Genomic DNA, 13,905 nt, shown 5'->3' with positions numbered 1-13,905 from the left:
TTCGCATGATTCGGGTTGCCAACCGAACCCGAGGGATTGGAAGATCTCGGAAACCATCTTCTACAAGTCATTCCAGTTGTAAGCATATTTCGAAAAGTTGGACATCATTGATTAGCAGTTCCTGTACGTAACTGAAGCCTGTCGAAGGATTTGTGCCGGTGGGGTAGAATCCTGGAATCCCGATGAACGAGTCAAATACTAGATTCTTGGGTACATCATCAACGACTCTACTGAAAAATAGTGATCTTCGTTTGAGCGATGTACAAATAATGAATGATAAAGGTACTAAACCCTTCTAGCTCCAGAACTGAATAGTCAAGATCGTCATTATTGCATTTAGATTTAGGAGATATTGAACTTAGGTTGCTCTTTCCTGCAAATAACCTAATTTTTTGATGACGAAGATCTGGAGTGTTCGAAGATTGTTGCAGGCAAAAGATATATCCTTGCACTGCATCATCGATAAGCAACGGCCCAGAAGTCTATTCGATGTAACGACCTCTACAGGGCCGGAACGGGTTCGATTGACATCTGGATCATCCCTTAATATGAAGGTTTTGACTGTTCCGATTAAGTGGTATTTTATACATAAGCCGGCATGCCCACCTAAGTCGTTACACCAAAGATGAAAAGAAGTCTAATATATGTATTAAAAAAACATCAATAGCACGAGCATATTGTAAACAAGGATACCGAACTAGCCAATTATAACTATCGCTTTAGGAGCGGAAGACAACAAAATTAGTCTAAAAAAATTTACATGTCCAATGATATTAAATCATGGATGAATTATATTAAGCTCATGATGCTCAACAATTTATATAAAAATGAAGATCAATAACCGTTTAAGTAAAAACGTTATTTTTAAATCAATTTGAAACAAGTGACAAGCAGGATGCCGCTTTTGACAATTGGGCAAATATTGACAGCCCGAAAAAGAGCGCCCAAACGGAAGGGGGTCGTAAAGTGCCGGTCTTTTGTTGAGAGCGTTTGTAAACAGTTCCCGTTCAATCGCTTTCTGTATCGTTTGGGAAAATAAAAAAGTTACAAAATGAGTCGTGCACTAAACCTTAGCAATTTCCCTCCCAGCGCTGAAGTGATTGGGTTCTCAGCCGTAAGTATGTTGCTGCCCCAGGTTTCCTTCATCTCGCCTTAACCACCTGTGCTCCTCGTTCCCGTTGCAGCGCGATCATTATCCGGATATAGTGTTTACACGTGAAATGTTGCACCCTCCCGGACACAGCCGGCGGTCGGAGAGTACGCGCGATGTGATGGTGCCCGTGACCGAGTCGCTTCCGAAGCGCATACTGGCCATCTTTATGGAGCTCGGTTTGCTCGAAGCGCTCGGCGAAGCGACCCAGTCCGAGTCACGGATTGTTGCCCGTGCCGCCACCTACCTGCAAATGATTGGCCGACGGTTCAAGCAGTATTGGCAGTCGTACCCGTGCGAACTGTCCATGGATCTGGTGGCAAAGCACTCGCAAACACGCAACTGGCAGAAGAGCACGATACGCTGTCTGAGTTGGCATCCGCTGTGCTTCAAGCTGGCCGTTGCGACCATCGACGATACGGTGCGTATCTACTCGCGCAACCCCGGCGTAACGCCGATCCTGCGAAGCAGTCTCCAGAAAGCCGTTACCTGTCTCGCTTGGCGACCGTACACCGGAGGCGAGCTTGCTATCGGATGCCAAAGCGGCGTCCTCATCTGGAGCGTCGATCCGACGAGCCAGATTACGCGGCCCCTCTCGCAGGCAGTTCATTTGCAGCACGGACGGCACCAACCTGTCACCGCCGTTAGCTGGAGCAGTAACGGAGAGCTGCTGGTGACGGCCAGCATCAACGACACGCATCTGCTCGTGTGGAACGTGGATCAGCAGCGATGCGTTCCGATGCATCGCGTGAAATTGCCCTGTGCCCTGGTCAGCTATGCGCCGCTCGGTTACAACATGATCGCCAGTACGATTGGAAAAGATTTCTACCTCTGCACGGTACCGCCCGAGCGTGTCACGCGGGTCGGCTGGAGTACGGCAAACGGTTCGCTGCAATCTTTCGCCTGGTCCCGGGACGAGAAGCATCTCCTCTTTGTCACCACAGACGATATGAAGCTGTTCTACATGCGTCTGTCCGGTTTGAAAAGTAAGAGAGAAGCTAAAGCACCAGGGAAACAACAAAACAACTACATTATTTAACGTATTATGTTGGTGTTTTCTATTCCACAGGCGCATCGTACGAGCTGGCCTTCCCACTGGTGGATCTCGACCAGAAACTTACCGACGGTGGTTTAGCGATCGGTGGCAAAGCGCAATCACTCGCCTGGTGCCCGCGGGACCGCTTTCTTGCCGTATCGTTCAAAAACACCGCGGCCATTGCCATCTTCTTTACGAATCTGGCCGGACTGCAGATTAACATCGATCCGTACTGCCTCATTTTTGGCGTGGGCGTAGAGTATCCATCGTGCATGTGCTATCAGGAAAACTATCAGCAGGAGTACGACTCGGACGCACAGTCTGTGCTCACGATCGGCTGGTCATCCGGTCGCGTTGAGTACTATCCGTTGTAGGGGTTACATTGATGCCAAGATGGAGCAGGACTACTACCATTACACTCACGTATGTTAAATAAATCTTTTTTTAATATGTTGATATGGTGTTCTAGTACGAATAGCGAGTAAGAGAGAGAGAGAGAGAGAGCTGGTCTGCTTTATCGAACATTCTCATATCGATAAAATGGGTTGTATCTATTGAATATTGAGCAGGATCGTCTTAAATCATGTCAGGTCAATGAATTCCCTTTTTTCTGAGGCTACGGAATGTTAATTGAGTTAAATGATTAGTACATAGGTTGAGTATCCTAGTTGCTGAAGAATATCCGAAACGTCCTGAAACAAAAATAACTTATCTGATAGCTGTAGCCGCAATAGTTGTGGCACCTCTTCTACAGTTTGTAGCTTCTAACTGTCCAGATGTGACCAGCTATAACCATGAAGCCGTCACATTGAGCCTTTGGTGGAGGTCGTTAAGTGTGTGCACTGGCATGTTTGCAGAAGCTGCAAGAGACCTCGCCACTTTCGGAAGTTTTGTGCCAGCGACGGTCTATAGCTGTGGCATTTTCCAACATGGCGATAAATTGATGTCCGCATGGCATTTAAGTAAAGTATGCTACACTCCTGCTAACTAACGATACAACAACAAACTAGGAACGAAGCATGCGTAATCAACTGAAAACCGTAGGAATCAACAAGGATGTATGCAAACAATCAGAAGATGCTGCTGCTGATGATGCAGCCGCAAAAAGCCCCGAAAAGGAGAACAATTTCTACAAATACGCTTCTTCTTCTTTCATGAAATCGTATTCTTCATCTTTTTTTTCGATTTCTAGAAAACACACACTTACAAATTTACACTGCCGCAACACCATGTGTTTTCTTTTCGTAGTAATGGCGCGATTTCCTTCTTTTACACGATCCAACTCTAAGTAAACCATGCGGTATAAACGAAGCCCAATTTTCAAACTGACAAGCATCGGTTTTGTTTACGTTTCGGGCTGTAGAACCAGCTGTGTTGTATGTTGTGTGTTGTTTGTGGAATTCCATACACTAGAACATCCTCCATGGACTCCAAAATGGACACAAATTTTGAGCCGACGGGGAGTAAAATGGCTGTTGATTGGCAATCCTATGTCGGCGATTTTGATCGCTTATGCCGGCTCTGCCTATCCCGGGAACGGTTGATCTCTATCTACTGCAACGTACAGGGACGGAATGTGTACTTTATAAGAAACTTTGTAAAGTTTGCACTCGATTTACTGAAGATAAAGGTAAGCACGGCATGTAGTTGAGATGTAGTTTTAAAATGAATAATGATTTCCCCTCGTTTCCCCGAAACAGATAAACAAGAACGATGCGTTGCCAAACTTTCTGTGTGAAGCATGTGAGAAGAACCTGAACGTTATTGTAAATTTCAAACGCAAATGCGACGAGTCAATACAAATTCTGCATCGAATTCGGGAAGAGAAAGCTAAAACAAATCGTTCCGAGAAGACTGATGTTTTGCCACGCAAAAGCAAAAGAAAATCGGCCACCAAACGAGTGAAGCAAAATTGTGAAGAAATACTTAAAAAGGTAAAGCATATTTTTTTACTTTTTACTTGATGGTGAGACGAGAATAAGCTCACGTATAAACACTTACAGTTACCCCATGGAATACGGGTACAGAAGAGATCAGCCAATGCCACTGAAAATGAAGGATCAGAGCGCATCACATCGTCGGGAGCATCTATGTGTGCATTGATTGAGGATCAAAACAAACCGGAAGTACAAAATGAAGCTGCAGTTACAGAGCAGGATCGGGTGATAGAGGCATTAAATGACGATGGAAAATGTGCAACATACGAAGAGGAAATAGAGTTCACCTATACGGATAATAATTTAGAAGAAGACGATCATCCCGAAGAAGTTACAATCATCATACAAAACGAATGTCCAATCGGCACTAGTGATGCGACAGCTTTAGAATCAAAGAAACCCGTTACCAAGGAGAAGATAGCGTGCTCCGTATGTGGAACATCGGTGAACAATATCCGGTCGCACATGGCCATCCATTCGGTACGGTCGCACCGATGCGACCAATGTCCAAAAAGCTTTACCTCGCGCCACAAGCTACAATCGCACATTAACGGTGTACACTTGCGCAAGCGTGACTTTAAGTGCGAAATCTGTGGCAAAGCCTTTCTGGAGAACAACAACCTGAAGGGACGTATGCGAATACACAGCGGGGAGCGAAAGTATGCGTGCGATCTCTGCCCGAAGCGGTTCCTGTTTGCCGGAACGCTACGCAGCCACATGCTGACGCATTCGCAGGAGAAGCACCACAAGTGCGAGATTTGCGACAAACTGTTCCTGTTGCGCACGACGCTCAACAAGCATCTGCGAGTGCATACGGGTGAAAAGCCCCACAGCTGCAGTGTGTGTGTGATAAGCGCTTCCGAACCACCACGCACCTGGCCGTGCATATGCGTACACACACTGGGGAGAAGCCGTTGTGCTGCCGAATTTGTGGAATGGCTTTTGCGCATCATAAGGGTCGTAGCGTGCACATGAAAGCCAAACATCCCCAAGAGCTGGTGGCACTCGGTTTGATCGATGATAAAGGGCATTTAAAGTGTACGGATACGGTGGAGATGGTTGCTTCGAATGCTAAGTATTGAGTTGTCGGGAAATGTGTCGAATTCTTTAGCGACTTTTTCATCATAAGTTCGTCTTAATGAGCCATAGCCATAGGGTAGCTCTCTGTACTGAAATGTGTCGTAGATCTTAACATATTTTAGGGCTCTGTTTGCCATAGGAACGGTCTCGTGATACAGTCGTCAACTCACACGACTTAAGACCACGCTCGTCCTGGGTTTAAGCCTCGTATGGGTCGTTCCCCCGAAGCAAAGTGATTGTCTACTCGACTACGTGGTACTTAAATAAGTCTCGAAATCCTGTATAGGTCTACATAAACGCGGATGTCGTTACGCCAAAAGGAAGAAGAATAAAAAGAAGGAGATCGCCATATTTAATGCACTAAATGTATTTTATGTAAACATTAAACGTCTGCGTAAAACGTCTTGTCAAATAAATAAATTGTTATACATTGTCTTAATCGGAATTTCGAACAAATCTAACTTGAGTTCAATGAAGTTTTGTACGGGTTACTCAAATTTTTGAGGAAGATTTCCTGAGAATCCTGAAGATTTTGAGAACTCATGACTTTTGAAATGGCGGTATGGCGAAACGGATACCCCGACCAAGGCGATGATACGATAGATGAGACATGAGAGACATAAGAGGAGCTGAACTCATGCTCTTACCAGTAAGTTGTTTGCAGATAAATTATGTAGCTAGACCAGAAGAAGAAAGCCCTGGCGACGGAGGTTGGCGCAGAATATTCAACTGCTTCCATACAGCAAATGTTCTGGCCTTCTGGCTTGCAATTAGACCTTTACTTTCTTACTTACTTACTTACTTACTTACTTACTTACTTACTTACTTACTTACTTACTTACTTACTTACTTACTTACTTGTGCCAGAAGAACTTTCTTTTGAAGACTGATTCCCGTTCTGATGTCTGTTCTATAAGGATGCGAACCGGGAGATATACATATAGGCTTTATTGTGCAAACCAGACTGGAAATAAAATACAGGCGGTCCCCGAGATACACGGTTAATGGGGACCAAAATCGGCCGCAAAATACCGCGTATCTCGAATTTCCGCGTAAGTCAAATCTCGTGATTTCCAGCTAAAATATCAATAATTTTCGTGTAATTTTGTAAGTAAGGGGTGGTTTTAGTCACTTTATGATTTATTTGATATGATTCTGACTAAATATAACAGATTCAAAGCTTTGGTAAAAGTTTTTAATATTTAATCAAAACAGAAATTATTTGGAAATTTACAATTGATGTGTCAATTATCACATCAGTACAATTCCTCAAAGAGTTGTCAAATTTAGAAATCCGCGTATCTCCGAAACCGCGTATAAGAGGTACCGTGTATCTCGGGGACCTCCTGTATCTGCATGATCAGATATTCAAAAAACGTTTAATATTCGTTCTACTATCAGTCATCTAGTGTCAGTCGTTGAGTACAAAAAGGATATCCTAAAGAAACTAATCGCAGTGCTGCTGTCATGTGCAAAGGACATGTCATGTGCTGTCTCCAGAGCGCAAAGGACATTACAAAGCTAAAACGTATGGCATTATAACCAAAATGGCACAGATGGGACGCCATCGGGTCGTCCTAGCAGATATGCCCTCAAGTTGCCTTTCAGAAAATATTGGTTGTAGCAGGCAGGTAGACGTCCCACTCGACAACCAGGAAGTGTCTATACAAGGTCGGCGTGACTACGGGTAGGCCGAAAAAAAACAGGCAGAACAATAAACAAGAACAAGGCACTAAAACGCATTGAAATTCGTTGAACCTTGCTCCGGTATGCATTCCTAGCAGAGATAAAACAGATTTCAAGAAAAGCACTTTATTCCACTGTGATCAAACGGGATAAGGCCTAGAAACCACCTCTCCACTTGCAGACCGTTAAGACACGTTCCGGTTTTCGCTAGAGCATTACAACTTACAGCTGCAATGACGATTCCTCGAATGAAAGGGAAATTGCGTTCTTCAGCTTTGATTGTAGTGGTAAAAATAAATAAAAGAAAAAAGTTGATAAACGATGGCATTCAATTATGTATAGAATTTACTATGAATTTGGTGCAATAGAAAAAAAGATGGAATCTCCTTCTGCTGCAGAGTTTCCTCCACGCTGATACCTCGCAGAAATAAAAATAAAGAAAAAAGAACAAAACAAAAACACAAATACCATAGAAACGCACACAGTCGCAGCGCAACTGTCAACCGGTACCGCCGAATGCGGCGCAATGACGAAGAAGACCGCGGAAAGAGCATTGCGCCCAACCGGTTTGCCAGACGAACCGACCGAACCAAACCAAAACCGGTGTGTGTGTGTGTCCTTTTCCGTTCTCCCTTGCAGCGTGTATCCCTGCTGGCCGGTTTTCAGTAAAACCAAATCTCATCCCCAACGCGCGTGTTCTTCTGGCTGTAAAGTGTTAATTTCCACTATTACATTGTCCGGCCCCAACTCAGTGCGTCGTCGTCTTCTCGCCGTGCACGGGCGTGTTCGTTCTTCCATATCTCTTTTGCCCATATCTTGTGAGTGGTGTGTGATATTGGAACATTCGGGAGCAGCACGCGTCCGACAGCAAGAGCAAATATTGTGAAACTGCGTGAAACATTGCTTTGGTGCTTACAAATCGAAACCAACTACCTCTTCGAAGTGGACTGATTTGCATTCCTAGTCATTACATCCAGGGCTTCCAAACTAGCTGGAGCACACCGTGCCTTAAGGTCACAACCCCTGGATTAGCGCCTTAAAGCAAGAGAGAGTTCATTCCAAACACATCCGACAGCGAACGTGCAAGAATGGCCCAGAGAGCACTACGCCGGGTGTTTGTGTACGGTACGCTGAAGCGCGGCGAACCGAACCACCATCTGCTGGCCAATGCCGACAACGGGTACGCCAAGTTCATCTGCAAGGGCTCGACGAACCGGCGGTTCCCGCTGATCGTCGCCACCCGGTACAACATTCCCTTCCTGCTGGACAAACCGGGCACCGGCAGTTACGTAACGGGCGAGATCTACGAGGTGGACGATCCGTTGTTCGAGCAGCTGGACGTGCTGGAGGACTACCGGAAGCTGTACGATCGGCAGGTCGAGGATATTAATGTCGGCATTGAGGGGGGCAATCTGCCGTGCTGGCTGTACCTGCTGCGCAACTGTCCCGACCGGCTGCTGAAGCTGCCGATGCTGACCGAGTACCGGAACTCGCTGGAGCAACCGTACTCGCGCCGGCCGCCCGGGAAGGTGAACATCTTCGAGGAACTGCTCAAGGGTGATGAGTAGTGTGTGCGTATGCTGTGTTTGTGTGTATGTGTGGGTTAAGGGGTAACAAAGGTGTAGTGATAGGTGGTTAAAAAGGGGGAAGGGAAGCAGAACAAATCTTCTGCGTTCTACATGTTGTCGAAAAAAACCCCTAACGGGTTGTTTTACGTGAATCCTACAAGGTCGCACACGATTTATTTTGTACTTAGTATTACATGGTGGAGTGTAATAATGATAATAAATCAAACAAACGTCAATTTATTCCGAAGTTCCCAAAGCAACGTCAAGCCATACACAATGTGTCCGTGGGCGGAAGTGCGGAACCAATCTTAAGCAGTTAGAATAAAACAAAAAAAAGCAATTAATACCTCCAGATTCGCTCGTGTTAGAAAAAAACATTTACTACTACTTCAAGGCGTGCCTAGACGAAATTATCTATTGCCGGCAAGATAATGAGATTGGCATAGTGCGCTAGCCTTGCCCCGTACAAGCGTACAGCGCACGAGATCATTCACCACACAGTTTGCCAGTGTGCTGATTCGTATGCGGTTGCGTGTAGTAGCGGATCATAGTTAGCGTCGCTCCAAACATGTCCACCACGCTTCGCCGAGTGTTTGTTTACGGGACGCTGAAGAGGGGCGAACCGAACCACCACTGGCTGACGGATGCGGCCAACGGGCAGGCCCGCTTCATCGCCAAAGGTCGTACGGTGGGGCGCTATCCGCTCGTCGTTGCCACCCGGCACAACGTGCCCTTTCTGCTGGACGTTCCCGGCACCGGGCACTCGGTCGTGGGCGAAATTTACGAAATCGACGATCGCATGCTGGGCCGGCTCGACGTGCTGGAGGACTATCCGCAGCTGTACCATCGCCGGCCGGAAGAGATACGGAACGAGACGAGCAGTGCGGTGGAGTGCTGCTTGGTCTATCTGATACGAAGCTTTCCGAAGCGTTTGCTGGAGCTGCCCCTGCTGCAGGAGTACCGGGACACGCCCGAAAAGCCGTACGCGGAATCGGATGATATCGTGTTTGATGAGTGATCTGTATTGGATGGGGTGGTACGGTTGGTACGATGCCGCCAATAATAGCAGGCGCTGGTACTAATTAGACATTCAGGGCGCGTGCACAACAAAAATAAAGATAAGCTGCAGCGGCAAAGAAGAGCCAACAGATTCGCAATGAGTCGTCAAACATTATTGAAGGTCATTTGAAATCGCTTAAACACATCTTTTATAATCTACATTGGGGAACATGATGCGAAGGTACAGAAAGAACAAGAAACACGTAGAAGATGTCACAAAAGCTTTTAATTGTATAATCAAGTGCTAAAAGCTTCAACTTTTAATTTGAATTTTATGAAAAAATTAAACTGTGTTCAGCAAGTGCAATGGGCCTGATCAGGTAAATATTTATCAAATTTAGATCACATTCGTACAAGGATATGACAATGAGCACAAACAAGGTCAATTTATATTGAAAGAAAAAATGAGCGAAATTAGTATTTTATATAACATTTGGACTCATATGTTTCTTTGTTTTAAATTATAACAGCATTATAATATCATTTAAATTAAATAAAAAAAATCTAACTGATGAAAATAAAAATAAATCTTACATATGACCGCAAGGCTTCCCAGTATCCACCTAGGGCTCAAACGGTTCCCAAGCAACCGTTTTGAACTGGCGCTTGACAGCTGTGAGTATGTTTACTTGTTTACATCTTTGTTTTCCTCGTACGGCCGTGTGCAAATTTCTGCAGAAAGTGCAACTCGACGCGTGAAAACCGATATCCTTGCAATTATTCGCATTCAAGATTCCTCTCTATCTCCAACCAAACCGAAGAATAGTGTATTTTATCTTTGTGAAGCACAAAGCGTCGCCTCTCTAGCGAAAACGCACCGTTCCACCGCGACAAACACAGCTTGGCATTATTGTGTACGCAAAGCGTGTTTGTTTATCCATGGTGTGTTTTCGATACACACTTTGTCGTGTGCGTTGCCTAAACAATCAGCGAGAGCGTCGTACATTGGCCTTCCCACACACGGGCGGCGTGCGTGAAAAGTGCAACAAGTAACTAGGGAGACCGGGAAAGGCGAAGCAACGGAAGGAAGCGGTGAGGTTGACACAACACAACAACAGCGCGTCCCCGTAGTACCGTAGTCAGTGGGACCAGGCGTATAAATAGCATTTTTTCGTATTTTCGTTCGCGTGCGGTTTTCGGCAAAGGCAACAAACGTTAAAGGTCCGACACCCTTCCGCGTCTAACCCCGGGCCTTCGTTTGAATCTAGTGGTCGGTCATAACAACAGTGCACCAGCAAAGCAACCCGAGACGAAAACAGGGAAGGAAGAAAAAAAATACACACACACTCGTTCGGGTAGTTGTCGCTGTCGTCGTTGTCGCGTTTCGGGTTTTGGTGCGTGCCGACGGACGCACGCCAGTCAGTAAAATTACGCTGTGGCAAGTGGTCCTACGACGCACGATTATGGTGGGACAGCGAAAGTTTCAGCTGAGCGAGGTGGCCGCCCTCCAGCGGGACCACGTCAAGATCCGTGATCCGGCCCGCGTCGAGCTGATGCTGAACGAGCTGGTGGCGGGTGGCAGGGAGAAGCTGCAGGTGGTGACCGATTTCGATTACACAATCACCAAGCAGCGGCTCGCGAACGGCGAGAAGGTGCTGACGAGCTTCGGCATGTTCAACGAATGCAAATCGATCCCGCAGGATGTGATACTGGAGCAGCGCAACCTCTACCACAAGTACCGGCCGATCGAAATCGACCCGCACATGGCGCACGAGGAGAAGGTGGTCTACATGATTGAATGGTGGGCCAAAACGGGCGATCTGCTGCGGTAAGCATTTAGATGCAAGATGTTTGTTGTTTTTTTTTTCATTCATAACATTTTAGCACATAATCCCCACTGTGCGTCCTGTAAATGACACAATGCTGTGATGTACAATTTGTTGCTTATCATATCAGACGCGCCCCGGTTATCTGTACAGCATCAATCACACAATGAATGTTGTTTAGGCTATGCTCCGAAGATTGTAGGCATTGAGCGCGCTATCGATTATACTACGCAAAGGTTGACACAGGCTTCTTTGTCCGATCGTTGATAACGTGGTCGGTGAAATCTAACACAGTTGTTGTCGTTGCTATAGCAATATGTGTAAAGGTGTTTTCATTTAGCATCATTGATATTGCTCAATATTAGCTAATTTTATGTGTTTTTTAAATGTGTCAAAATTAGTTCTCACAATGGTGAATATGAAATTCATTTTGCCAATTTAAATTTTTAGTTTTGTTTTGGTCCTATTTTCCTACCTAGAAAACAAGCGAGAAATCGGAGGTGAATGTTTTGTTCATAATTTTGTACGGGATTATTCAAATTTGGCATATTTTACTAACATAGAAATTATTCATATGATCTAATCCATAGATTAGTCTTTAACCTTCATGCATTGGTCATATTTTGAATATCATCAACAAAAATTAAGGTTCAATCAAACTTAACTTTTATAAAAAAATGAATTTCAATTTTTAAATAGCACATGCAATTTAAATCGAATTATTTACATTCTTCTTACTCCTATTTTAGAGGCTTCAAGCTACCCCAGGAAGACATCGACGAGGTAGCAAAACGGTACAAGGATGGGCTGCGCGATGGCACGCACGACATGTTCAAGGAGCTGCACGAGCTGAACGTTCCCTGTCTCGTGTTTTCGGCCGGTCTGGGCAACTGCGTATCGTCCGTGTTGAAGCACGCCAACGTCATGTACCCAAATGTAAAGGTAAGCAAATAGCAAGCAGAATGGCCTGCCGACAAATGACAACAACGGAACGTTGCTGGTGGGTTGCATGTATCTAATTTCCCGCCCTCGTCCATTTTACAGCTAGTGTCTAATTTCCTGCAATTCAGCGAAAATGGCATGCTAAACGGTCTGCAGAATCCAATGATTCACACGTTCAACAAAAACGAAACCGTCCTTGACGGTACCGAGTACTACGACATTGTACACTCGCGCGACCACGTCATAGTGATGGGAGATTCGCTCGGAGACGCCGGGATGGCTAGTGGTGTGCCATCCTCTTCCCACATCCTGAAGATAGGATTTCTGTTCGATCATGTAAGTGTTGCGCGAGCGCGTCACTTGGAACTGTCAGTTTGACCCTACTTTGTTCGCCTTTCGACAGCCGGAACTGAATCTACCTCGGTACATGGACGCGTTCGACATCGTGCTGGTGGACGATCAAACGATGGACATCCCGCGGGCGATTGTGGACATGGTAAAGAAGCAATCGCACGAGTGAGCTAGCAGCTATTGCCCCGAACAATAGCACATTGCATTCAATGGTCGCGCATCGTTTCGAGCGGCTTTCGGAGCGTGTGGCCATCCATCACAAAGCCATCGTCGCTGGCCTGGCGACTGGCGCACCATCCGGCCTCGGTTGACTTAATTATACTGTGCGTTACTACTTTACTGCCGGAAATGTATCTCAACGTTTTCAGCGCGAGGACAAACAACGTGAGTTTGTTGCGTTTTTGTTCCAGTGTTTGTGATCGATTTTCGATAGGAAGTTTTGTTGATTTGGTTCCGTCTTGTAATGTTTTTTTTTTCATACATCATGACACATTTCTGAGCATTTTGTAAGCGTTTCACGCTACGTCAGAAGATTCGTTCGAAGTAAATGTGAAGTTAAAGGAAAATATAAATTCTGGACTAACGCTGTGTTTTGTATCTGCTGGGGTGAGGATGCTATGATGGATTATGATGGTCATACTATTAGAGAATTAATACCATTTTACTCGCTGGAATGAGCGGGAATAATGAATAACCGCCGGTGACCCTTTCAAATCAACATCTGATGTTATTCTCTAATTAGGATTCACAGGATACCACCAACAAAAACAATAAAAGCGCATGTTGTTCTTTATGGTAGACAGGATGTTAAGTGAGTGATTTTGAAGACTCATACAAACGGTTTAAAAGGTAAGCTTGAGACTCTTACTCTAGGTCTGTCCCGCGAAAAAGTATTCAAATGCAAGCGTTAACAACATGCTCCCCTTGGAATTCAATATACTCGAAGAGACCGTGCCCTCCGTACCCAACAGAGACTGTGCTCATGTGGAAAAGACTAATTTATCACTGATAGCCAATTGCCAATGGCCGGTCTCGTAGTACAGTCGTCAACTCGTACGACTTAACAACATGCCCGTCATGGGTTCAATCCCCAAATAGACCGCGCCGCCATACGTAGGACTGACTATCCTGCTATGGGGGGAAATCAAATAGTCACTGAAAGCCAAGCCCGCAAGTGGGTACATGCAGGCCTTGACCGACATCGGTTGTTGAGCCAAAAAGGAAGGAAGGAAGGAAGCCAATTGCACGCCAATAGAAATATTGTAAATTATAGGAAAACTTACGTAAAGGTTCCTAAACGAATCATTCTCAGGTTTTAGCATCATTTTGG

General features: G+C 45.4%; 4 protein-coding genes and 1 pseudogene across 4 annotated transcripts; all 5 read left to right on the top strand.

Moving 5' to 3' along the window:
• The first annotated feature begins 96 nt into the window (after positions 1 to 96).
• On the top strand, positions 97 to 2,642 carry LOC120903481 (aladin-like). The gene is made up of 3 exons (XM_040312931.1): positions 97 to 1,114; positions 1,185 to 2,136; positions 2,220 to 2,642. Exons 1-3 carry the CDS (start codon positions 1,052 to 1,054, stop codon positions 2,558 to 2,560), a joined length of 1,356 nt encoding a protein of 451 aa, XP_040168865.1. The 5' UTR covers positions 97 to 1,051; the 3' UTR covers positions 2,561 to 2,642.
• Positions 2,643 to 3,118: 476 nt separating this feature from the next.
• Positions 3,119 to 5,642, top strand: LOC120903480 (annotated as a pseudogene).
• Positions 5,643 to 7,374: 1,732 nt separating this feature from the next.
• Positions 7,375 to 8,697, top strand: LOC120901546 (troponin C-akin-1 protein-like). Its single transcript, XM_040309573.1, has one exon. The coding sequence runs from the start codon at positions 7,978 to 7,980 to the stop codon at positions 8,455 to 8,457; it is 480 nt and encodes a 159-aa protein (XP_040165507.1). The 5' UTR covers positions 7,375 to 7,977; the 3' UTR covers positions 8,458 to 8,697.
• Positions 8,698 to 8,923: 226 nt separating this feature from the next.
• Positions 8,924 to 9,614, top strand: LOC120901547 (putative gamma-glutamylcyclotransferase CG2811). Its single transcript, XM_040309574.1, has one exon. It carries the CDS (start codon positions 9,026 to 9,028, stop codon positions 9,473 to 9,475), a length of 450 nt encoding a protein of 149 aa, XP_040165508.1. The 5' UTR covers positions 8,924 to 9,025; the 3' UTR covers positions 9,476 to 9,614.
• Positions 9,615 to 10,919: 1,305 nt separating this feature from the next.
• On the top strand, positions 10,920 to 13,293 carry LOC120901545 (7-methylguanosine phosphate-specific 5'-nucleotidase). The gene is made up of 4 exons (XM_040309572.1): positions 10,920 to 11,284; positions 12,032 to 12,224; positions 12,327 to 12,560; positions 12,628 to 13,293. The coding sequence occupies exons 1-4, from the start codon at positions 10,920 to 10,922 to the stop codon at positions 12,742 to 12,744; spliced, it is 909 nt and encodes a 302-aa protein (XP_040165506.1). The 3' UTR covers positions 12,745 to 13,293.
• Positions 13,294 to 13,905: the final 612 nt, after the last annotated feature.

The sequence above is a fragment of the Anopheles arabiensis genome, chromosome 3 (assembly GCF_016920715.1).
Source record: "Anopheles arabiensis isolate DONGOLA chromosome 3, AaraD3, whole genome shotgun sequence".
NCBI lineage: Eukaryota > Metazoa > Arthropoda > Insecta > Diptera > Culicidae > Anopheles > Anopheles arabiensis.
This window is presented reverse-complemented; position numbering and strand designations above follow the sequence as displayed.